This window comes from Centrocercus urophasianus, unplaced genomic scaffold, assembly GCF_019232065.1.
Source record: "Centrocercus urophasianus isolate 14NV4802_14NV808 unplaced genomic scaffold, USGS_Curo_1.0 seq_40, whole genome shotgun sequence".
NCBI classification, from domain to species: Eukaryota; Metazoa; Chordata; class Aves; order Galliformes; family Phasianidae; genus Centrocercus; species Centrocercus urophasianus.
Genome location: NW_024884978.1, coordinates 5400284 through 5425184, shown reverse-complemented (window position 1 = coordinate 5425184; position 24901 = coordinate 5400284). Strand labels below are relative to the sequence as shown.

Sequence of the window (24901 nt, the reverse complement as noted above, 5' to 3'; positions counted from 1 at the left end):
CCATCTTCATTACCATTATTTTGTTGAGATGGAGCTACCACATCACTTGGCATTATGGTTTACTCTGCATGGAAAGAACTGGAGTTTATTTCCTGCATAGTAATTTTCCAATTTAATCCTCTTCAGGAGTTAAAAAAAAAAAATAAAGCCGGTTTCATTTTTGTGGTCATGGTATTAGCCTGAGGTGCTCCCAGCTGAAAGGCTGCTACAAAACAGTTTAATGCCCTTTAACTGTTCCTGCTAAAAACACCGGCGTAGGAGGATAGCCTGATCCCAGTCTCCCAGACTGCTTAAATTCCGGCCATTCTGTTGTAATTTTTAAATCGTAAAATCAGACCTCCTTCCTTTCAATCATCAGGCTAACCCAGTTGGAGGTCATATTAGAAGATAAGCTATTTTAGAGCAAAAAAAATTGGAAAGATTGGAATATTCCCTATATTTCCCCTTGCCAACTCATAATGCTTGGCAAAGCAGTAGCTTGTAAATTAACACTAGCACTACTGGCACCAAGAGTGCCAAATTTATTTCCTTTTGTCACAGGTTCATCTCTTGCCTTATTTATATACCACAAAGGCAACTTAGGTGTTAAATTTGTACTACCAAAAACAAATTTCAAGAAGACAATTTTTCCTTAATGTCCCACTTGAAGTTGTGCCTAACCAACCTCTGCCCATCTTTGCATATGAGACTTCCTAGTGGAGGCTTCATGAAATTCAGAACTGTAACTATGGATTTAGAATTAAAACAGAACAGTTTTCTAAATGAACATTTACAAAGAATTTCTCTGTTCTACGACAGCTAGTGAGTTAACATAGAAAAGTTCTCCAAAAAGAAAAAAAAAGTCGGCAAAGTTGTTGGAGTTGTTGGAGTATGAAGTCATCACGTACAAGTCTCTGAAGAAAATTCAAACATTCTAACCACAAATAAGACAGAACAACAGACACCACTGCACACTCTCCCAAAAGAGCAAAGAATTTGGTAGGGAGAGATCAGTGTAATTTCACTGCTAGTTTTCATTTCAACCTCCTGATAGTCACTGTGCTGTCACACCACCAGCAGAACCAGGTGTTATTTTCAATGAAATGTCAATTTAGGAATTGCATTTAGTCTGAGATTACTTTCATCCAGGAACATGAGAATTACTACTAACCCTTCTTATAACAGAAAACCAAGACACAGACAATCCCATACTGTGTGTTAGGATGCTGTCAACACTAAACTTAGTATCGGCTTAATTATATCTTGGTTTTGATGTGCTATTTGTAAACGCATAATACAAATTAGTATAATCTTTAACTTTCAGATATTAGACCTATAAACAGTTCTGTTACACAGTTCAATCATTCAGTCTTACTAATAGGATGATAATTTTTTGCCCAGAGTTTCTTTTAAAAGATTTGAAGAAACCTTCCTTCCAAGCCTGTTGACAAATTTGCAAAAGCTGCAGTGACTCTTCACCCAGGAGAAAAGTGCTAGTAACAAGGCCACGGCAGAAAAGTGCCATATGCAAGAGCACAGAGAGGATCACTAACAGCCATAGCCTGTTATTTTGGGCTTTTCAGAAGGCACAGACAGGGTAGGAGGGGTGGCGGAGTTGCCCTCTATGTTAGGAAGTAAATAGATTGTGAAGAGCTGTGTCTGAGGAACAGCCACGATCAGATCGAAAGCTTGTTGGTAAAAATCAAGAATCAGTCCAGTAAAGGGCATATTGTGGTTGGGGTCTGCTACAGGCCACCTGATCAGGAGGAGCCTGTTGATGAGGCCTTCTTGCTTCAGCTGCAGGAGATGTTGCACTCATCCTGATGGGGGATTTCAACCACCCGGATATTTGCTGGGATAGCGGCTCGGCGGGAGGCAGACAGTCCAGGAGATTCTGGAAGTCTGTCAAGGACATCTTCCTGGCTCAGGTAGTAGATGGACCAACCCGAGGTGAAGCCTTACTGGACCTGGCGCTCACTAATGAGGAGAGCATTCGAGAAGTTACGATTGGAGGCAGCTTGGGCTGTAGTGACCATACCTTGATGGAGTTTGCGATCCTGAAGAATGCAGGCCAGGCAAAATGCAGTCAGTACTCTGTGCCTTAGGAGAGCAAAATTCCAGCTGCTGGGAACTGGGATTGTTTAGCTCGGAGAAGAGAAGGCTCCAGGGAGAGCTCATTGTGGCTTTCCAGTACTTGAAAGTAGTGTATAAACAGGAGGGAAAATGGCTGTTTATGAGTGTGGATAGTGATAGGACAAGGGGGAATGGTCTTAAACTGAGACAGGGGAGGTTTAGGTTAGATATTAGGAGGAATTTTTTCACACAGAGAGTGGTAACACTGGAACAAGTTGCCCAAGGAGCTTGTGGATGCCCCATCCCTGGAGGCATTCGAGGCCAGGCTGGATTTGCCACTGGGCGGCCTGGTCTAGTGGCTGGTGACACTGCACTTAGCAGGGGGGTTGAAACTGGATGATCACTGTGGGCCTTTTCAACCCAGGCCATTCTATGATTCTATGATTTTACTCCATAAGCAATTGTGCAACCACACTAATGGTTTTTGGTAGCCTAGAATCTTCAGTCAAGCTGCCCATAAGACAGAATGGCTTCTAGGCTGTCTATGACACCACAAAGGCCAGGCATTCACATTCACTGTACTTATTAATTCAGACCTTTTTCTTGCACTTATTTAAAATCCAGGATCTGGTTTTTTTCTTTGCTAAATCTCATCAAGCCAACTGTTTGGCTAGCCTCATTCTCTAGTCTCAATGCAGCTTTCATCAGTGAACCCTTTCACCTGCTCAGCAGGTAAACGATGAACTCAGCAAGGGGAGTGGGGGGGATATGGGGACAACACAGAGAGGTTACAAAGGAGCCTTTCAGTGGAACTGAAATGAGAAACCAGAGTGGCAAAGCATGCCCGTCTTTTCAAGAGGGCCTTTGTTTCTCTGAGGAGCTTTCATTTTCATTTTTCTCAAGCTATAGATTTGTCAGACTCAGTAAGCCTAGTGTCAGCAGCATTAACTAACAGAAAAGCTAGTGTCAGTCATCATATTTACTGCAGGAAAAACGCAGACAAGCTTAACAGTTGTTCCTAGCCCACTCTAAAGCTGTGCCACTGAAATTCAGTGCCATTTTCCTCAATTCATTTCTATCAGATTGTTTTGTGACAAAACAGAGACAAACCAACTACAGGCAATACATGCACCGTACATTTATTAAAATGTTGTTTGAATCACAGAATCACCAACCTTCCACAGAAGGTTGGAAAAGACCTATAGGGTCATGCAGTCCAACCACCACCAACAGTTCTCACTAAATGTCCCTCAACACAACATCCAAACGTTCCTTGAACACCAAGGTCGGTGTCTCCACCACTTCCCTGGTGGTGACTCCACCACCTCCCTGGGCAGCCCATTCCAGTGCCTGATTGCTCTTTCAGAGAAGTACTATTTCCTAACATCCAGCCTGAATCTCCCTTGGCGCAGCTTGAAGCCATTCCCTCTAGTCCTATCACTTGTTACATGAGAGAAGAGGCCGACCCCCAGCTCTCTAGAACCTCCCTTCAAGTAGTTACAGAAAGCAGTAAGGTCTCCCCTGAGCCTTCTGTTCTCCAGACTGAACAATCCCAGCTCCTTCAGCCGCTCCTCACAAGGCCTGTGCTCCAGACCCCTCACCAGCTTTGTTGCCATAAGAAATATTTCTTCATTGAAGAAACAGTGAAGCCAGTATGTGTTAAATCTACTTTGCATAAACAGTAATTCAGTATTTAAGGTAAGCTATCCATCACCTCCATTAGCAAAGATTTGAGAAGACTGAAAATAAGAGGGAAAAAATAAAGCCACAAATTAAATACAGTGTTCACAGTTTGGTAGCATTCAACTGTAAGATAGGCTGTTTGTTTCACCTGTGTTACCCACCATCCAGCCTGATGGCGCCAGCCTAGACGTGTCTGTTCTGTGGGGCTTGGACTTAGCCAAAGGCACCCAAGTACTACTTCTAAAAGCAGGACAAACTTAAAGAATTAGACTGCCAAGCATTCATACAGTATTCTTCATTCTATCCACTAAGCTAAAAACAGACTCTTGCAACAGGTATACAGAAGTATGGGAAGTTCTCAGTCATACAGAAAAACATATGCAAAGCTAAGTGACTAGAAGAACTTAGGAAGGTGTTTCTTGAAACAAACACAACTTTATTGAGAATTTAAAGAGCTAATCCAGTACCCAGTCAGTCCTTTAAAACTATTTCAACTACCTCCTGTATGGAACAGATATAAGAAAAAAGCTGTAAAAGATCATAGATGTCAAAACTTGAGGGAGTGAAACAAAGAAAGCCATGACCGCCCTAAAAATCATCAAACACTGATTAAAAATAACCAAATAAATAAATCCATTACTAGGTCAGTATGGCCAAACAGAGTCCACAGCACACATGGCATTATATGGTCATATTCAACTTCTGTATAAGCAATAAAATTAGAGCAGGAATCCCTAGTACTTTTAAGGGACAAATCAACTATGGAGTCCCTACCACCACAGGCAGTCACACTGAAGAGGTGTAAATATGCTATGCGGTTTCTCTAATTAGCAACTTCACAGTCCAATCAAATATTTCCCAAGCAGATTCTTAACAAGAAGTGTTTCAAAGGCCTCAAATAGTAAGCGTTAACATGAAACTTGCTTACCAGCTCACTGCTTTTATAGCGCATTAAACAAGAATGTAACATTTTTGTCACCTTGAAGTCACAACCTCCAACGGGTCAGAACTGAGACCTGACTTGCCCAAATTTTCTTAGTCCATCCAGCTATAAGCAGACACTTATTGTATCAAAGGGCAGATGTTTAAAGGATTCTTCATCTTTGGAAATACTGAAATGGGACACAAGACTTGGAAAACTCTATGTAAGAAAAAGGTATAATGTAAAAGCCTCTGGAGGTAATATGAAAGCATTGGTCCATCCTTCCAAGTCTTGTCATAAAAGAGCAAGTTTGCTTGGCTTAGAAGTGCAAAATGCATTTTGTAAAGCCTTTAATTGCAAGGTTGCAATGAATAAATCACTAGGAAGTTTCCAAAGTAGTCACCCCCCTAGAAACAAGATGTCATTTTTACCTTCAGGACTGAATCAAATGGAGTCTCAAATTCTGATGCCAGGCTCAAACATATCTGGAATTTTCCCTTTGCTGCAAAAGTTTGTTCTTTCAAAGATGTCCTGTTTTGCATCACCCAAATTAGTCTAACTCTGGGAAGTTAAGCTTAGCCAAACATTCCCATAAGAAAAAGGCTTATTACGGAAGAGACATCTTTAAAAAAAAAGTTTTTTTTCCCCCCCATCTTACATACAATTTTATATGCTTTTAAGCAGTTCTGACCTATCCCTGAGATCCCTGAGTCTTCTGAAGCAGATGGTGCATTCAACTAAATGCAAACAACTCAACACTGAAGTTACATCCACTGAAGTTTCTACTGCATCTGCACAAGCATTTCCTCATAGAAGCAAGGAGAAAATAGGCCTGAAGCAGCCTTGAGTTCCCTTTATCTATCCAGTGGGAGGTGAATGTGCATGCAAGTAATGTTTTGGTACCAGATTGTATTAAAACATTTATCTCCAAGCTTCCAAATTTCCACTTTAATGAATCAAAGAGATCATTTCATATGCTGATGTCATTCATCCATTACAGTTTTCAGAAAAACTCCATTTAAACTTTAGAAATTCAAAGCCTACAAATATATTTCTAATACCCAACAAAGGTTTTTGTAAGCAGCCATTAGCCTAGAAACGAATTCATATTAAGTTTTTACAAGGTTAAATGCACTACATGTTCCTGTCCAGAACTCAGAACGCATACAGTGCTGGATACCCAGCACAGCCATTGCTGGTTCCTCTTCTTAAAGAGAAGGCAAAAAAATTACAATACAAAATCAGACTAAGATAATAGTGAGTTAATTATTGTTAATTATTCATGGTCACTGTACTAGGTATTCCCACATCTCTATCAAATACTTAATTTGCATTTAAAAAAAGAAGTACACTTATAACCCCAAGTATAATCACAGCCAAAGAACTGTGGCTTCAGCTGCATCACAACCTGAGTCTCACCTGTCTACCTTAAGAAAAATATTTACTTTTATAATGGTACTGCAAAGACTAGTTATAATGTAAACTGTCACAGCACATAGCAGGACAAAGTGCTGAACACTCAGAGTAAAGGAAAGTTGCAGCAAAGATCTCTTCTTCCAGCAAGTGCCACTCAGCTGCAAGACAGCATCATTCTGCTTAAAAAGAAAAAAAAGCCAGAATTGAGAACACACTCATAAGCATAAAGAAAACTAGTCAGGTTCAGCAGAGGGAAAAAAAACCCACGAAGATACAATACAGAAAACTAAAACAAACCACTTCTCCTAAATTTAAACTTTCCTACCCACACTCAAGTAGTTTTTCCCTCCCTTCACACTGTCCAATGGCTCTGGATCAATTTGCTTTGTACACATCTCTTGAAGTTCAAGGATAGCACTGTACCTTGTTAAACTGGAAGAGTTCGCGCTTGAGCCTCTCTCTTACTGGATCATGTCCAGGTCTTAAGAACCTTCTCATTGTCCCCGCTTGCACCAAAAATCCTAACAAGCAAACAAATAAAAGACACATAAATAAAAGCAGCTTGAGAAAATAAGCAAGCAGAAGCAGGTTATTTTGGTTCAGCATTTAAAACAAATCAGCCTGAGCAGGATGAGAAAACACAGCTATAGAGTAACTAACACCTGATAGCACTGCAGAACTTCATCTATAGAGGCAGGGCTTCCTTACCCAATGCCAATCTCACATAGCTGAAAGAAGTACAGATGAACCAATGGGATTTCAGAAGATTTTATACTGCCATTTTGTGATCACTTCAGCCAGCTTTATCCAAAGAGCCAAGCAAAACTGCAGCAGTTGCTTTAACATTTAGACAAACCTATCTGAAGATCAGCTCCCAGGCTCATAGCATTAATGACTAGAATCAGTTTTCACCCCAGGTAACCCCCTGGCTACTGAGCTAAGAAGAAAAAGAAACATTTTCAGCCCACTCCATGGGTATGGCAGAAAGGGCACAGAGCTGCCTGCCAGGTAGCAGCATTAATTATTAACCTGCCTTTTGTATCAAGACTAACTTCCCTGCTGAAGGTGGGGGCAGGGGAAAGAAATCTTGCACCTGCAGCCCAATGTGCATTTAGAAGCAGAAACCTTTTGGTTCATCTCATTGCCTTACCTCTCACAACTGCAGAAGCAAGGAAAATTAGGCAGACTGACCTGCAGTCTAGCAGTCATGCAGTTGGTACCAGCTTACAGCCTCATACTCTGTGCAGCTCAGGAGATCCTTTGTCACATTTCTCCTCTACATTTGTGCCAAGCTCTACCAAGTCAAGAGCAAAAGTTTGAATCACATCCTGACAACTTATTAGGTAGGTAGGACCACCATTCCCACGTCTTTCATAGAATCATAGAATTGTTTGAGTTGGAAGGGACCTGTGAAGGCCTTCTGGTCTGCATCCCATCTGCAACAGACAGGGACACCTATAGTTCAGTCACAGAGCCCTGCCTAGCCTGACTTCGATTATGTCCAGGATGGGGCACCCACCAGCTCTCTGGGCAATCTATTCCAGTTTCATAAGTTCCAGTGCTCAGACAGCTCAGCTTTTCACAAAAACAGATGCTGGACACTCCAGTCAGTATTTCTTTAATTCATTGGGTAGGAAATTACAGTAATATTGCAGCTACTCTGCACACAACTAACATGTACATGGTGAGAGCCAGAACTTTTGAGAAGCAGTGAGAAATCAGTACAGACATCCTACAGTAAGCCACGTCTGAGAAGATGCAAGCACATAAGGCAGGGAGGAGGGGTACAAGGCTAGTGTCAGAAGAGGCTGAGAAGGACCACGATCACTGATGGTACCACCAGAGCAACACAGGGCCTTGGACCTTTGATTCAGGCAGAGGTGCTGGATGGGTAACAGAGAATCCAGCTTTCTTGGCCTGTCAGCATAGAATCCGGCAAACAAGGTGCCTGGCTATCTGTGTATTTCTACCAATAATAGCTTAATGGCTAATGACTTAATCAGCCATCCACTACTGAGGGCTTGAATTGCTTTTTCAAATGGCTTTTAACAAGGCCTTACCAACCCTGAAGAACATACAGGGAGAAAAATTACAGAGCACTCTCTAGCCATACCCCTTCAGAAAGACCCCAAGCTAGAAGCCATGTTGTTTTGTTGTATTATTCCTTTTTTGCCTTCCCTATCCACTCTCTAAAATCTCCAGGTACTTGCACGGTGCTGTCCAGAGCTCACTGAGGAGACTGATGCACAGTCCCCTTTCAGAGGACTAGGAGATCACATCAGCACTAGGAAACAAGCAGGGTCACTTCACCTCCACAGGCATCTCCACTCTGCACTGAGAAGGGTGGTTCTTAGCTAGGCAGCTGTAGGCATCTGTCTTGGTGAACAGTGTGATTAACAGTAGCTGGAATGAAGAACGTGCACAGGAACACCTGTAGTAGGGAATCCTTTCAAAGAGAAGAAGAAATGTGTTGTTTACTTGGGAATTATATCTTCCTACAATGATTTAGGTAGCTGAACTGAAATTTCAAGGTTTGTATCAGACCATGAGTCGTCTGTAAAGAACTTTCGCCAGGTGGATGTTCCAGAGAGAGAGGGACATCTTCACACAGGACTATGTTTGCTGTAAGCTAGCAAAAGCTACAGCACAGCAGCAAGCTACTATGTTAGGCAAGGAGAGCAAATCACACCCATGTGTAACACACAGCTTGCCCCTAGCCAGACAAGGAAAGTGCCAGAAACACACCCTTTCCCACTGTCAATCAATGTCCCAGACCTGTTAAACTAGGCAAACCTACAGAGAAACTGCTAATTATGCTTCTGACTTTAGGAAAGAGACCTCCTTAGCTATGACAGCAGATGAACTTACAATTAGCAGCAACATGAAAAGAAGAGTGGGCTTGATTTGAGAGTCACTATTTTGTATTTAACACTCTGGTAGAATGTTTTATCATGAAATATTAACTGCATCTAGAAGCATGCTGTTTTAACTTGCTTATGCAAGAGATACAGTATACATGCTCCAGCCCACAACAACTTGCTCAACTGGCTAAGGAGCATAGTAGTTCATTGAACAAAACAGTAACTCACTTGGAGAAAACGTCATCCTGGCAAGATGATGTGTTCATTACAAGTCAGCATCCATTGCTTGTATCAGGAATTCATGCCTGACCAAAGAACTTCTGAGCGTCACAGTATGAGAGGAGATGAGAAGAAAAGTAGTTTTGAGCAATGGCTGGGAAGGAACAGCTAAGAGAAATACATGCACTGTAGCACAGGTTGACAAGGCTCTTGTCAATAAGGAGAATCTTCCTTTTATATAATAAATACTTCTTCTACTTCTTCTGATTTTGGTAAAAACAAAAAGATTGCACAGTTGGTATAATCTTATCTTCCAGATGCACATTTACATATTAGCAGACCAGTTTCTCTCCCACACACCTTTCTTGTCTTAAAGTTGCAGTTCCATTTGATCTGCTGTTATCTGCCAGTCAGCATTTACAGTCGTACAGTAGCCATTGTGGCTACCAGTAGCTGGAGAGGAATTCTCCAGTAGCCTCTGAAGCCATGCCAGGTCTGCATGTTCTTATTTTCCAGGAAAACAATTCTTTAGGCTTTTAAAATTAGCCTCTTAACCAGAAACTATATGCAACATGATCTTTTAAGAAGTATCGAGGTCAGTCTGTTTATAGGCAACAATAGCCCAAAGCTGAGTCAGTCCCAGTTTTGCTCACACTGAGTACACAGACACCTAACAGCAAAGCTCAAAGCATGCTGCACATTGAGCTCGTTCAGCTCTGTTAGTATGCTTGGCTAAACGCGGTGAGGTACTGATCTCCACAGATCTAGCCACAAAACAAATACTCTTCCCTATTCACACAGAAAAACAAAAAGAGATGCTAGAGTTAGTGTTAATACAAATTGCAAGATGATCCTGATGCCAATAACAATCTGAGAGTTAACAACGAAACCAGACTTCATTCTGGCTTCTTTGCTTAGCTCAGTTCACTTCAGACACTGAGATTTATTGCAAGTATACATAGCAGGTCCCATGGCAGACCCATACTCAACAATGAAAATGTCCTAGGAAAAGCAGTAACTGTTACTCGCTGCTGTGTGTTAACATTCCTACTCAGAGCTCTACATTTTGCTTTGTCTTCATTGCTTCAGCATGTGGCCATGTGTCTTGCTGCCCATGCACAGCTTGCTGAAACACTCTGAATTTTCTCCGCCAACTAGGCTGAGAGAATCACTTTTTGTAGAAGTCTTTTGCAATTTTTGCTCTCATTCTATTATGACAGTGAAAGATTCACCCACAAGAATAAGAGAACTGACGCTCTAAATCCCAATCACACAAGCTAATCCAGTCTTACAAGACGAGGAGCCCAGGTCAGAAGTTTTTCATATACAGTATTAAAGGTGGATATGGTCCCAAGTTAAGCCATACTTGTAATAAGTACTTTGTTCAGGTAAGAGAGAGTTGCAAATTACTGTCTGTTAACCTCCTCGATGGCCTTTACTCAATTTGAACCAGTCCAACATCTTTCTCTAAACGGAATCAAACACCTCAAGTACTTTTGAATCTTGCCATGCCTTAGGTTTCCTGCTTTTTTTTTCTTTCCTCCTCCACCACTCTTTCCTGCTTACAAATCCTTAAGAGAGAACTCCTACCTACACATTTGATAATACTTTATAAGCCCAGCTAAAATAAGAGTCCTTATCAAAAAGCTTTGTTTGAACTACAAGCAAACAGTAACCACCAGAGCCTTGTCTCATCTTGGCCGCCTCCTTGCCCTCAGAAATGTTAAAAACAGTAATAAAACAAAGGCTGGATCAATTTCACAGGAAAAAGCTATTCCTTAGTACCAGTTGTACTAGAATTAACAAAGTCAGCATTATTTAAATATCAGCATTAAATTTATTGATTCCAGAAAGCCATTACACTTATCAGACATCAATTTCTATGAAATTAAAAGTTTTAGATTGAAATCAATGAAACAATCCCTATTATTTAATTGGGCTGTCACTGTGAAGTTAATCTCTATAACCTCGCTTGGCTATGACACACTATCAAGACATAGAATCATAGAATCACATGATTGGAAACAACCTACAAGATCATCTAGTCCAACCGTTTCCTCATCACCATTGTCACCACCAGCACTAAACCACATCACGCAGCTCCTCATCCAGACACCTCTTGAACACTGCCAGGGACGGCAACTCCACCACCCCTCTGGGCAGCCATTCCAGTGCCTGACCACTCTCTGAGAGAAAAAGTTCTTCCTTATGTCTAATCTAAACCTCCTCTGATACAACTTGCGGCCATTACCCCGTGTCCTGCTCATTGCCTGGGAGAAGAGGCGAAATCCCTCTTCACCACAAGCTCCCTTCAGGAGGTTGTAGAGAGCATATATTGAAGTATAAAACACAAGCCAAGCAGAATAGATAAAGCAAGTGAAAGAGCAGCTGCAGTTGGTAGAAAGCTTAGAAGCACAAGATACGCTCTCCTCTCCCCAGAATCAGGCTTCTCCAAGATGCTTTGACAGCATTATTTCTACATCTGAGACCCATACACAAACCTCCCTCGCACAACATAAGTGCTGATAACTGCTAGCACCCCAGCATTTGCAGCTTTATAGAAACAGGGGAGTAACCAGATGCAACTTGCATACAGTCGTCAGGCAGCAGAGAGGTAAACTGAAAGATCCTCCTGCAAAAAGGATTTATTTTTGTGAACCTAGAGTTAAGTGAACAACTGAACAGACTGTGCAAGTAGCCATCCTCCCAAAACAGAGAGAACATTAGTAAGAATTGGATGGATTCTCCAATAACCCTTCTAAAATAACTGAGAAACAAACATACAAATCAGAGAAGTTCGTGTACTCTCACAGCTTTGTATTCAGTTACCAGAGAACTCCCATTTGCAATCAATTTACTAACTGTGCATATCTCCTGTGTCATTATGGTTCCTATTGTGTTCTCCTTGTCATGGGAGCATGAAACTGCTGTAGAAGAACAAAGTCTTTGCACTGGACAACATCATTGCACATCATGCAAAACTCTTCTGTCTGCTACTAACAGGCATGATTCAGATGGCTTGTAGTTTTGAAACAGCACCTTACATGCCAAACATAGTGGGTCAGTAGAGCAAGCCACGAAAGTTCTTTGTAAAGCAACACAGAACATCTAGCAAGAAGAAACTTTCTGATGATCAATTGTTTTTTCCACAGAATTTCTGCACAGAAATAAAACTTCCAGTTACTGCCAGCTCCCCCTTCAATAAACCACTTTAAATGAAGATCAAGTTCCTAGCAGCATCACGCACTCTTACTGGCGTGTACTAACCACACTACTTCCATGTGTTTAAATCCTCTAACATCTCTCAAGCCAAAACATTCTTGAGAAAAAATACCCACCGCAGTCCCATACATAGTTTAACATACTAATTACAATATTATACCAGAAGATACAAGTTTCTCTGAACAAATTTAACTCCTCCAATAGTTTCCTTCAGCAAGGAGTTGGAGCAGATGCAATCTGTACAAAACCAAGTAAAAAATGATGTTCTTGAGCACCGTCCCACAAAAATGTTTGAGAATTCTTTTCCCGTTTCCTTACCACGAACTGAATGGAGCATGTCAAGCTATACAGATTGCCTTTGCCCCCCCCATCAGCCTGGCTGCCTTTACAAGCGATGTGCCAGCATGCACAGAAAAGCCTTGGGATGCAGCACAGCTTTGCATTCTGCTTGCCAGAAGTCCCAGCTTCCCAAATCAAAGGTAAAAGCAGTAGGCAGCCTGCTTTGAGCATAGATTCACCTGGGACTTGGTACAGCAAGATATTCCAGTTGACTGAAGCAGCCTCAGAGGAATACAAAATGCAGCTTTCCTATCAAGTAAAACAACACAATGGACAATTTTCATTATCCTAGACAAGTTCTCATCGTTATCCTCATCTAAGCATAAAGCTCTGTGTCCCAGCAGAAATACAGACCCTTGAGTCCACTTCAACTGTTCTGCTCCACTAACACCACTATGCATAAACACACAAAACCTTCCCCAAAGCCAAGGCTAAGCCTCTCCTCCAAGAGACAAGATGTCAGCACCCACTTTGTTCCACTGCCACAACTGCAGGTAACCTGAGACAACGCCAAACAACTCATCTCGTCTCACTACCTTGTCTCACCTGCTCCAGGCTGGTTAGAAGCAGCACAACCCCTCACCCAGCAAGAAAATACAAAGTAATACAATCTATATAATATTGAAAAGGTAGTAATTGAACACCCCAAAGCATGCATGACAATTCTAATTTGTTGCTTAACCTCAGAGGAGCTGCAGCATTAAGAGTACCACAAAAGAGGGCTGCAGCCACATCCCTTCTCGCTGCAGGCTGAGGCTCAGGTCGCAGCAGCAGCACGGAACCAACCAGGAGCACTGTAAGGGGTCATAGCTTTTGTAGGGGACAGCTTTCCCGGCATGGCCAGGCATCAGCAACTGCTTGGCCCACAACCCACTCGCGGTAAGGGCTAGGACAGGAAGTTCAGAGTAAGCTGCCACAGCAACTACCTCAAGAAAGTCCCAGAATGTAAAGCTCCCAGTCTCTCTGGTAGCATTTCCCAGCTGCACGCTCAGTCCAGAGTAAACATAATAAATCAAACTCGACAAGCAAGAAAAAAAAAAAAAAAAAAAAAAGCTACAAGCCCAACAGCCCACTAGTGTCTGAACTTTCACGGGCGAGCTGAGCCCATGTCCTGGGCAAAGGGGACTCCCAGCGCAGGGGACGCATACGCCGCGAGCACCTGCCGGTCCCGCCGGAAAGGTTCCGGAGCAAAGCCCGCAGGGCACCGCGGTGCCTGGGTGGGGCCGCGGTCACAGGCTCTGCTACCGGCCCAGCCCTCCGAGAGACCCCTCCCGCAACCGGACCCCACGCGGGAAGCCGAAGCCCGGCCCGGGTAGCCCATCCGCCGCGCTCACCTGCGGGGTGGAAGGGTGAAAGGGGGACCTGGGCCGAGCCGAGCCGAGCCGAGCCGCCCTGGCCTCGCTTCGCTCCGCGCTCGCTCCCCCTCCTCTGCGCGGCGGCGGCCTCACTGGGCACCTCTGGGAGGGGTGCGGCGGGGCGGGACCTCGCGTGCAAACCGCGCCCCGGGGGCGGAGCTCCGCCTGTAAGTTACGCCCCTCCAGGGGGAGCTCTGCATGCAAATCGCCGGATCTGCGGCCTCTTCCCTCTTCCATCCGCCGCGAGCATGGCTGTCATAGAACATCTCCAGTAATATCATAGAATCACAAGGTTTTCCTTATGTTTAAATAACCAGTTCAGCTCTCAGCCTGCTTCGAGCCAATCGGAAAGCAGCTTCTGCAGACAGCAGACACTGCCCTATGGACGGTCCCTACTCCTCCCCCTCCTCCCCCTCCTCCCCTCCCCGTTCACAAGCGGTACCCCCAGTGGGCTCAGATAGGTGCGGACATGTGTGGAGAGAGGAACAAGCCAGAGCCAGGAAAGCCTATTTCACACTGCCTCTGTCCCTCTTCTCTCTGCTCTGCTTATCAGCGAACCCTGCACAGGGCAGCAACACAGGACAAAGCCAGGGGAAGACTCCAACCCATAATGAGCTGCAAAAATGAAAGAAATGGGAAGACTTAGCAGGAATTTGAAGCCTTAGCTGGATAGAGCAACAGAACTGCTGCTATCTTGTTACACAGCTCTACTGCTGACAGTGTCTCCTATTACAAGGAGCTCGGCAACAAATGACTAGTTATGTGACAGTGTAATAGCAGTTGGAAGTCTGCAACCATGAAAAGTTAATTACCTTTGATAAGGGCCAACCGTCAGTATTTCAGCCCAGCTTCCAAAGGTGAAGGTTTTAAATTAAACTATTTGTTCCCATGATCACCTTGCAGCATCCTGTCAATCCACACCACGGGCCAAAATGAAGCAGTTGGTATCAGTCTGCATCGTAATCCCAACCAGGTAAAGACACTGTCAGATGTTGTTGTGGTGCTGCGCATGGTAGCCACAGTTTCTCAATCCTCCCTGCAGTGATTATTAAGTTGTAATTGTTTTGTGCTGAATCAGGCACTCTTTGCCCCAGTGAAACTCTAGGCTCTTGAAAATACATGGCTCTTGTAGAGTTCCTCAGTGCAATTCCACTTTGGCATAAGCAGATGGGACTGACTGAAATCAACATGAATGAGTTTGACCTAATTCCAGGACAAACAAGAGCCCTATGTCAGACTGGAGCTCTCCTGTGCCTGTTCTTAGAAATTCTCTTCCCACTACCTTTTAATCTGCAAACTGGTCTGGGTGAATGCTGAAGGCACAGTCTGGAACTGCCAACTGCCCCAGCTTCTAAGGAGGACTGCTAAAGCAAAGGCACAGCCTCCAGGCAGAGAAGAGGAGGAGTTTGTGGAGGACAAGCTGTCAGACCCTTACCTTAGCAAAGTCCCGCTGAATTCCAGCATCTGGTAACACAAGTGTGTTAATGGCACAGGAACAAGCACAGTGCTTGCAGCAGATTGCTGCTACTCTGGGCTACAATACTTACAACCGCACAGGAGGAAGATCATAAGGTGTTGTGTGCCAACAGGAACTGCATGGGGAAGCAGGCTCCTCCAGGCTCTGAGTCACACTGCCCTCCTAGGAACAAGGAAGTGGGATCCAAACACAGGCGTAGGAGTTACACAGCCTCATGGTTACAGGACTATGAGCAGGCATTCACCCACTAGGAGCTCAGCAGTTTCCCCAAAGTATTTCTCTGTGTAACTCACATTTTGGGGTAAGTGAAGAAACAGACTAAGGAGCCTGCACTGTTGGAAAAGGTTCTTTATTGCTTAAAACTCCTCCCCTCCTCCAAAAGGAACTAAAAAATTATTACATAAGATACACCTAAAACAGCTGCTATTACACTTGTAAAGAACCTAGATACTGAACACAGCTGGGCTCAGCACCCGCTAAGCAGACTTTCTGGCACCTGACACTGGTACTTTTGCATAGAGGCTAAAGCAAATATGGTACCTGGATATGATGGAGGAACGCTCACATAAGGCCTTGAAAGCAACAATGTCCTTGGTTTGGAGCACAACAGCCACAGGCCTGGAAGGCTCAGAAGGTATTTCTAACCTTCTTTCTCTACTCATGGATCTCTCACTTGATAAACACAGACAAGGATCCACAGCCAGAAAAGAGGACATCAGGTTAAAACAGGGGCTGCAGTGAAACCATGCTAAGACTAACAGATCCAGCATGCCAATACTGGTGGTATAACTCTAATATGGCATAATGCTGTACAGACAAAATACATCTCAGTCCAATTGCAACAGGAGGAGGCTGGGCACCATCTGCAGCGTTCTGGGGCCTTCTGCAGTCTCTGAGTAATGAGATAGTGTGCAAGGTACTAAGTTTCCAGCTCTCAAGTGCCTGAAAACTTTTATCAGAGTGGCTGAACTTTATGGCTGCTTCATTTTCAACTATTGGATACGATTCTGATCTGTTGGAGCAACTGAATGACAGAGGCTCAGGACACCACCACCGATCTGATCAGCTTTTTCTGCCCTTGGCTGATGTCAGTGACTCCGATTGCTCAGCTGGCCTAGCATGGTGGTTCCTAAAACATAACAAGGGCTTTGCAGCAGTAGAGTGCTTTCTAATAGTCCACAGATCAGCCATGACACAGGAAAGGCAAACTAGTGGTCCAGAAGATCAGAAAGCTGGAGAACCAAAACCTTCAAGAACAAAGCAGTGTGTACTCTGGTCCGGAAATGCTCAGCTAAGCCATTGTTTTCAGTGCATTTTGGTGCCATGCATGAGCCAACTCCATTTGGGTGAAACCTCTAACAGCAAATACAGTGCTACCACCCAAAGTAACATCTGGTTACTACAGGCTCTATTTTGTGTAATATTTCATTAATCAAGAAAGCAAATCCTGAGTGAAGATCCTTCCTTCACCCCACACCATTTAAGTTAGTGTCTTCAGTAATTAGCATCAACTGGCAGCTTGAATTCCTTTAGCGAGTAGAAGGCAATTTCTCCATGGTCCGCCAGAGCAAAGACCACCGGGACGTCCCCACTCTGACATGTGACCTGCTTCAAAGCCCGAAGGGATGGGACTTGCTCATCAAAGCTGTAGAGAGGAAAAACAGCCCATTGCTCTCACAGCAAGAATATATAAACAAATTTGTTCTGGTCAGAAAAAAACAGCTCCTTCTGGTCTTCGGAGTTGTTAGTAAGCCTCTCCATCCCTTTCAAACAAAGCAGGAAGCTGCCAACCCCCAAAAAGGTGGTTGTAAGTCAGGAACTGGAAGCTGTCAAATCCTTTGCCAAAAACAAAAGCATCTGCACAATTCTCCACACTGTGCCTATGAGATGCAGCTCACAGGGCCGCTGGCAAGTTGCCAACCCAATGCAATCTTAACACCTTTGTGCTTGGAAGATCTTTAGGCTACTCAGATCAACACCTGACTAGCTTGTTTTTTTTTTTTTTCCTCCCTTCTTTTAATTCTACAGAGCTTGCTCATGAATGGAAGTGTTTACGCAGCAAGGATCATCCCACTTGCCAGTGACAGTCTTTCGTCAAACTGCACTACTGCGTTTCTTCCTGTCTACTACAGCTGCAAGGAGTGGAAAAGGGACAGTTTTAATATACCAAAATTAAGATACTAGATTGGGGACAGAACTCTGTACCTACCTACAGAATTTAAGTATTAGATTCTGGATCCAGCAAGAAAGGGAAACACCTATCTTCTGTTTGTACTGATTTTAAAGTTACACATGGCAAAGACTAAAATATTAAACTCATAGCCCTGGGCTAGCTCTGGGGAAGTGCACTGCTATAGAAAGCCTCAAGGATCAGCACTGGCTGAAGATTCAGCTACCTTAGAAAACTGAGCTAGCTCTATGCAAGTTTCACACACATTACTTATATAACTGTGGCCTGTGTCTTCTTATTCCTGACTCCAGTAACACTTACAAAAAGTAACAAACAGATGACCAGATACTGTGGGTTGGTTGAGTGCAAGAACTGCACTACAAAAAACAAAAAACAAAAACAAAACCAAAAAAAAAAAAAAAAAAAAACCCACACTTGAGTAGGATCATCCTCCTAAGGGATGAATTCTGATGAACTATAAAGCTCACAAAATCTTGGGTCATTCACAAATCGTTAGGACTTACTGCAAACTTCAAATCACAGCATAAGACCCATGGATACCTTTGAACACACATCCTGACATATGGCTTCCCAGGGTTTGTCTTCTTAAATTTGGCCACAGCATCTGCTTGATACACGTTGAAGTCTATCTTGATACTCTCCAAATCCTCTTGTAGCCTACAGAAGAAGGAAAACATGCACATACCTAAGGGTTTGAAGCACTGCAGGGTAAAGATGCTGCAGATAAAGAATGAATAAAAGCTCTAGAAGCCTAGCTAGTTTGAGCCCTTTGAAAGGCTTCTCTTCTCAAGGAACTGAACCCTGGGTTGTTGTAGTTACCTTCTAGATCTTCCATGTTCTGTAATCAGACCAGAGCAAGCTGCCACTTGCCTCTCATTGCAATTCCTTGCAAAAGGTACCATCAGCAGACACAAAGCAAAGAACTGCTTCATCCTACCAGAACAGCACACTGCCAGTTCAGGCAGGAGCATAACCAGAAATCCCAGAGCCTAGGCTTTATGACCCTTGCAGCAGGGATGGCAGCACATTCCAGAGATAAGTTACAGGTAAAACCCAACCAAACCTCTTGAGGAGATCACCTGGCTGGGGTGCAGAAAGGGAAAAGTGAGAAAAAGAGAACAACCCCAACATTACAATCAGCCTGGAATGCCCCATCTCTGTTCCTGCAGCCCTATCCCTGACCCAGTGCTTCATAGAAATGCCAGCCACTCACTACAGGTGCAACAGAACCCCAGATAGCTCCTGAGCTGCTGCTGTGAGCATCTCACAGACCTCACAAGCAGGGACAGTCACAAGACAGCCCAGCCACAGACCCTACCAGCTACAGGCTGGCTGGGTACTAACCGGGAGGCTCCATCCAGTATGTGGGAGGGCTGCAGCACACTGATCTGCTGGCGGACTGCAGCTGGAGGGAGGAAGAACAGGAAAGAATCAGACCAGCTACTTCTGTCCCAGCGCAATCTAAGCACTCCACCACTCCCACCCACAAAAGTCTTCCTCCTCCAATAATGGCTGGCAGCACTGTCACCAGAATCACCAGGGAATACTTCAAAAGACTTCCTCACCTCCTCCCAGCATGCAGCCCTGAACATCCTGCAAGTGCTTTGCAACTTGCTGGCCCTGATTGCTTAATAGTCCAGCATGAAGAACTGAAATACAGCAAGATAAGGAGAATGGATTAGAAGACCTCCCAAGGCCATCATCCTGACATTTGAGCGGGCAACAGAAAATTACAGAAAGAGACAGAAATGCGAGATGATGAGCTTTCTTCTCTCTCCCCTATCCGTGCTCAGCTCATCTGTGCCTGCTTTGCCTAGGCCTTCAGAACAAGACTTTTCTTCTCAAAGCCCTACTCCCCTAAACTGATACTTAGTGTCTCCAGGTCACCCTTTTGCTGCTGCATAAACAAGCCTCCCACAGAGCACTGGCAGGCTGAGAGTATCTGCGTCCTTGGTAACCTCTCATAGTCCCTACCAAAAGAGGTAGCTTCCTCTGGCTGCAGAAGTGGTGTGACAGCTTGGCCCCACAGATGCGGTGGTCGTCTCCAAACTCTCTGCTGGCTCCTCCGTCTCAAAAGAGCTTTGTATTCCTGCCAATTGATGCAGCATCTCACCTCCCTGTCAGAATTGATACTGCTCTTGTACTTGCTTTCCTTTTCCTGCTGCTCCCTTTCCTTCTGTAACAACTTCTCCTGTTTTTGGTTGATGCGTTTGCACCAAGATGCTGCATCAACCTCCCTCCCTGGCACATTTTCTGGCAGAAGCTTGTTGTCAGGTGAGGGCAGATGTATGCATGGCTGATCTGGGGCCACATTTGGCAAGAAGATCGTAGTAAAATCCCAGTGTGGCGCATGGGTGCCAGTGCTGTTCACCTTCTGGTCTCCAGCTCCCAAACTCCAGGAGGGGCCTGGGACATTCTTTTTTCCTGTATCAAGAAGAACTGAGTTTGATGTGACAGATTGCTCCTCTCCATTGCCAGCATCCAATTCCTTCAGCTGCTCTGACAATGGTTTATCATCCAAGCGAACACAACTGAATTCTCCACGGTCATGTCCACCTTTTTCACAGGTCCCTTTGGCTTTTGGAAGGTCCTCAGATACCTTTTGTTTCTTCTCACACGATCTGAAGACAGAAACAGCAGCATAAAAACCATCAAGGGTTAGTAGTGATATATTATTCCCTTTAAAACCTGCTTTCTCCATTGTAATAGCAAGCACACTCTGCTGCACCGGAAGGAAAGATGGCAAGGGTGTCAGGACCTTCCAGACAGGTCTGCAAACCCCTGGCTACAACCTTATGTCTGGAAGGAAGGTGTTTGCTGAACAGAAGAAAAAACCCACAATCAAACAGGCCAAAACCAAACAGAGAATGCCAGAAGTAGAATAAACAGCTCAGCAGCCCTGCATGAGATTTGACTTCCATATTCAAGAGAATCTTTGTACACACACTCTCAACCCACCTTGCAGCCTCCACACTACCTGTATGCTGAGCCATGCACTTCCATCCAAACACTATGGACATCAGCTGAACTGAGCAGACCTCAGATACCAGCACTACTAGGCACAAACATTTCTGTCAGTATCTCTCACTGGTTGGTACCTGGCACCAGTCCCTGGCTTACAGAAAACATGGACAGTTCTGAAACAAGCAGTTTTATCTCCCAGTTCCAAAAACTTCACAGCTCTTTAGGCATCGATTTATTTAGTAACAGAAAGGAACCTGCAGATCAGTGTCTTCCTCCCTGTTTTTTTTTTTTTTTTAAGAAAAGAAGATGACCCAACCTACTGTTAATTTCTTATTTATAATAGCAAAATTACAACAAGAGGGACCAGAGACAACAGTGTCTGTTTTGCACATTTTGCATGTTGTGATTGCACAGCAAAGAGTGTAGTTGAGTCGTGATCCTTGTATATCAGCTCTAGAAGTTGTCAAAAATGCAAGCAGAAGCTAACGTAGTGACTAATTTTGCTATTATAATTAAGAAAATTCCCAGTAGGTGGCATCATCTTCTTAAAAAAAAAAAAAAAAAAAAAAGAGAGAAGACATCTGCCATATTTCTTCTGCACTGATCTCTCTTCCCTTCCATTCTGACATCACTCCGTTTGGGAAGCTTAGCAGCATCATATTAGCTCTGGATGACATACAGATGTGACAGAAGAAAGCACTGCAAAGGGTTCACAAATAGCACTGCAGTACTTACGAATGTCACCACACAAAGCCAGCAGGGCCTGGGAGAGCATGGAAGGCAGCTTTGGGCCACATCCTTACCCAGGGCTAGAACTCCTCTTCCTTTTGTGTTGGCATTTCCCACACCTCTTGCCATGACTTTCCAGGTTTAGTTGCCTCTCGCAGGGAGACAAGACAGTGCTGAAAGGAGACACAAACAGAGACTGAGAGCACGGCAGGGTAGAGAAAATACTCTTTTGCTCAATACAAAGAAAACAGCAGCAAAAAACTTTTCTTTCAGGAAGAAGAAATCCACAAGAATGACTAAAGTCATCATAAATTCACATCACATTTTATATTAGCAGTAACCTTCTCACGAGGAAAGAGGAAGAAAGGATAGGGTGTCACTTTCAGCCTTTAATCCTCCCAAGACACAGAACACAGGGTTAAAGTCCTCTTCTCGTTTGTTCCATGAGAGCTGCAGAGTAGGCACAGGGCTGCTCAAGGTCTTTAGAGAGGAAAAAGCAACATGGAAAGAGCTGATTACCTGGGGTTGAATCTCAGTACAACATAGCCCAGCTGCTTCAAGTGGCTGAACACCTTGGAGTGAAGGAAAACAAGAAAGTTAAGTGTCTGCCCCATCACCAAAGAACTTTCCTCACTTCTGCTGCAACTATGTAAACACTGTACTGCAGGGGCAGAGGAAAAAAAACTCTCAGGTTAGGAGCTAAAGCAAAGATAGGGAAACAGGAAGTGATTATCTGGAAAAAGATGAGTGGGGGTAGGGGTGGCGGTAGGGGAGGAAAACTCAGAACGACTCCCCTTCCTGTCTACTTTGTCCCTGGGAAAGGTCACATGGCAAAGGCTGGGCTCGGCTCCCTGCTTCCATCCTCTGCTGGAGCTCCCAACACACCTGGTAATGTAGCAGGTTCATTGCCCCCTGGGACAGCAGAATTTCATAGGCTTCCTGAACTGACATGGGCACATCTTTGTTAAAGAGCTGAAGAGAGCCCTGTGGGGATAAAGACTCATGTTTAGAGGATCACAGGGAACAAATCTATGCAAGGTCATAACAGCATCTTGTCACTGGGTCCTGATAGCTGGACCTAGCACCCTCCTTGCCTTCCCAAGCCCTTCCTGGATTACTACCTACAGTCCCTCCTCAACGCTATGGTTTTAGCAGCAAGGTAAGAAGTTCTTAGCCAAAGCTGTCAGCCCCTGTCCCAGCACTATCCCTTAATATCACTGCATCTGCTCAACTGTTGAAATATAATTGTTTTAGAAGATAACTTCCTTTAATTTTGAGTATCTCAGTGATTCAGGACACAGCACAACCACAAGACATTTAGTACTAGCAACATGAAGAACGCTGAGAAAGGGGAATTAAAGGCATCCTGAGATACTACCAGTTGGTGGCTCCTTAAACATCTACTGCAGCCTCAATCCCAGAGGTAAATATCCCTAGGCAGTAACAATTAACCTCCAGAGGCTATGCCTCTTTTTCCAAAAACAAGCAAACAAAAAACATGTAACTGGTCTTCTCTGCTTCTGGGATGGCTTCTTAGCAATTGATTTTTATATATATATACACATTTTTTTTAAGGTCTATTGTCAAATTGCAAAAGGCAAAAAAAACACCCAGCTACTGCAATAAAGACTTAATATCGTTAGATGCCCATAATCTGATCAAGGGCAGCAGAGCTTCCCTTTAGATTGGTCCATCTAAGTCACTGGTAACAGCTATCTATGAAGAGAAAACCCAGAGTTAGTACCACTTTACTAACAGTAACGCAGATAATCCAGACACTTTCCCAGTCTCTACCATCATATCTGATGTATGAGTGGGATAAAGATAATACCAGCTTGATAAACTGGCTACTGATCCAACTGACACATCCTATCAGTAGCACCAAGACTGCTTTAGAATGCAACAGATGAACTCACTGCCTGGAAACCAACACTGCCATCAGCAAACAGGCTAAGAGACAACACTTTGAGAACCAGACATTTATCAACTGCTCAATTTGCAGTAACAACCAACACACATTAACTGACTTTCGACTTGAGTCAAAAGGGGGAATAAACGTTCAGCTACTACAGCTCCTTCAGTCATTCCTGAATAGCCCAATGCTCCCATCCACACATAGGTAGCCTACTTACACACTCCAGCAAGTACAGAGCCTCCTCAGGCAGCAGACACTGTTTGCCACGTTCTGAGAACCCCATAGTGTGCCAGAACTTCCCCTGCAACAGAAGCACAAACCTATGATGGACTTTGGCTGTTCACTGCTGACAACTATGCTCACTCTCATTTCAATAAGCAAAAGAAGGAGTTGCCAGCAGGAGATGATGGTACTGACTACACTCTGCAGCAGACTCACCGCAGGGGACTCCAGCTCCACAATGCCGTGTTCTGGCTTCCACACGGCTTTCACCAGATTCTCCCTGAGAAGGTTAAAAATTAGGTTTTTTTATTACCAGCTTGTTTTATAATCAGCCATGATCAACTCCTGTTCTAGCAATTTAACAAGGTCAAACAACAGCAAGCTTTCAGGTAGCACTTTCACAGTGTAAAGCTTGAGAAAGCTGCCATTCTTTGCGTCTAGCAATAGCAGGTGACAATTTTATCATTGCCCACTAGTTAAGAGCACCTCCAGGCAACACCCAAATGTCAGTCCATACTGCAGCATACTGCTGGAAACACAGTTATATGCTTAGTAGATCAATTTCCCTGTGTCAGGGGCTGTTATATGAAAGGAACCTTAACCTTTCCAACCTCCTTCCCATCCTGAAAGCCTCCATTGCTGCTCCAGGCACGCGTTTATGGATGTGCAGTGGCAGACAACGACCTACTCAGCCTTGCCTGAAAGCCACCACTCTGAAAGCCTGTGCATCTTTGCGCAAAGGTTTCCTACCACTTAACAATAAGAGAAAGACTGTTACTACGTGACTGCAGAATAAGTGCCAGGTAGCTGCAGAGAGCTCCCAAGAAACTATGAGTTCCAGAGTACAGCAGAAGCCACCAGAACTGATGCATAAGGAGCTCAAAGAAATGCCTGAAACGCAGGCCCACCCAATAGCAGCAAGGGGCTGCGAGGGCCCATCCAAACCGGCTATGCCACCCACTGCCGCTTGGACCCAAGCTCGAGGCCCAGAGACTTACGGCCGTTCCACGCGCTCCTCAGCCAGCTGCTGCCGCTGCTCCTCCAGGCACAACCGCAGACGTTCGGCCTGCTCGTCGGAGCCGTCGGGCGCGAACTCCTTCTGGCCGCAGGAGCGCCGAGGGGCCCTATTGCGCCTGCGGTGAAGAGCAACAGTTAGAGAGTAGCAGCACCAACCCAAATACAACCACCACCACTAAATCATCAACTTTATCCTCCCCTCCACCACCGGAGCTGCACCTTTAAGACCTTTCCCGCCCTCGCCGCTCCCTACCTCAAGCGGCGCGAGCAGCCCGGCTCCATCAGTGCACACCGCGAAACGCCCCTTCCGCCCGCCG

At 44.4% G+C, this 24901-nt stretch overlaps 2 protein-coding genes across 16 annotated transcripts in view; both read right to left on the bottom strand.

Moving 5' to 3' along the window:
- The window catches only part of LLGL2 (LLGL scribble cell polarity complex component 2), a 35629-nt gene extending 20009 nt beyond the window's left edge, over positions 1-15620 (bottom strand). For 2 of the 12 annotated variants that reach the window (XM_042833143.1, XM_042833145.1), the window contains exons 1-3: positions 6930-7062; positions 6497-6594; positions 6103-6252 (exon numbers count right to left, since the gene is read on the bottom strand). In XM_042833143.1, the coding sequence (XP_042689077.1) occupies positions 6103-6252; positions 6497-6594; positions 6930-6957 (276 nt within the window). In that variant the 5' untranslated portion in view covers positions 6958-7062. Of the gene's footprint in view, positions 1-5088; positions 6253-6496; positions 6595-6781; positions 6885-6929; positions 7064-8383; positions 8508-12893; positions 12964-14048; positions 14099-15504 lie in introns of those variants that run through there. The other 10 variants (XM_042833149.1, XM_042833151.1, XM_042833148.1 and 7 more) reach the window with 10 other exon arrangements.
- Positions 15621-15879: 259 nt separating this feature from the next.
- Positions 15880-24889, bottom strand: TSEN54 (tRNA splicing endonuclease subunit 54). 4 transcript variants are annotated; one of them, XM_042833155.1, is made up of 11 exons: positions 24838-24889; positions 24566-24700; positions 23784-23847; positions 23563-23646; positions 22316-22414; positions 21950-22002; positions 21505-21603; positions 19712-20358; positions 19082-19142; positions 18278-18394; positions 15880-17191 (listed from the first exon to the last, which is right to left on the bottom strand). In XM_042833155.1, exons 1-11 carry the CDS (start codon positions 24864-24866, stop codon positions 17041-17043), a joined length of 1539 nt encoding a protein of 512 aa, XP_042689089.1. In that variant the 5' UTR covers positions 24867-24889; the 3' UTR covers positions 15880-17040. The 4 variants fall into 4 exon arrangements, 3 of the variants coding, with proteins under 3 accessions (XP_042689089.1, XP_042689090.1, XP_042689091.1); XR_006171168.1 differs by lacking the exon at positions 15880-17191 and having other exon boundaries at positions 18376-18394; positions 19303-20358; XM_042833156.1 differs by lacking the exons at positions 23784-23847; positions 24838-24889 and having other exon boundaries at positions 24566-24644.
- Positions 24890-24901: the final 12 nt, after the last annotated feature.

Excerpts from the sequence above, each read along its gene's own strand:
- TSEN54 (XM_042833155.1), bottom strand. The coding sequence starts at position 24,866 with ATGGAGCCGGGCTGCTCGCGCCGCTTGAG. Across the intron at positions 22,415-23,562 it reads CTCTGTACTTGCTGGAGTGT|GGCTCTCTTCAGCTCTTTAA; the intron begins GTAAGTAGGCTA and ends TTATCCCCACAG. Across the intron at positions 20,359-21,504 it reads AAGAGGAGTTCTAGCCCTGG|ATCGTGTGAGAAGAAACAAA; the intron begins GTAAGGATGTGG and ends TTCTGTCTTCAG.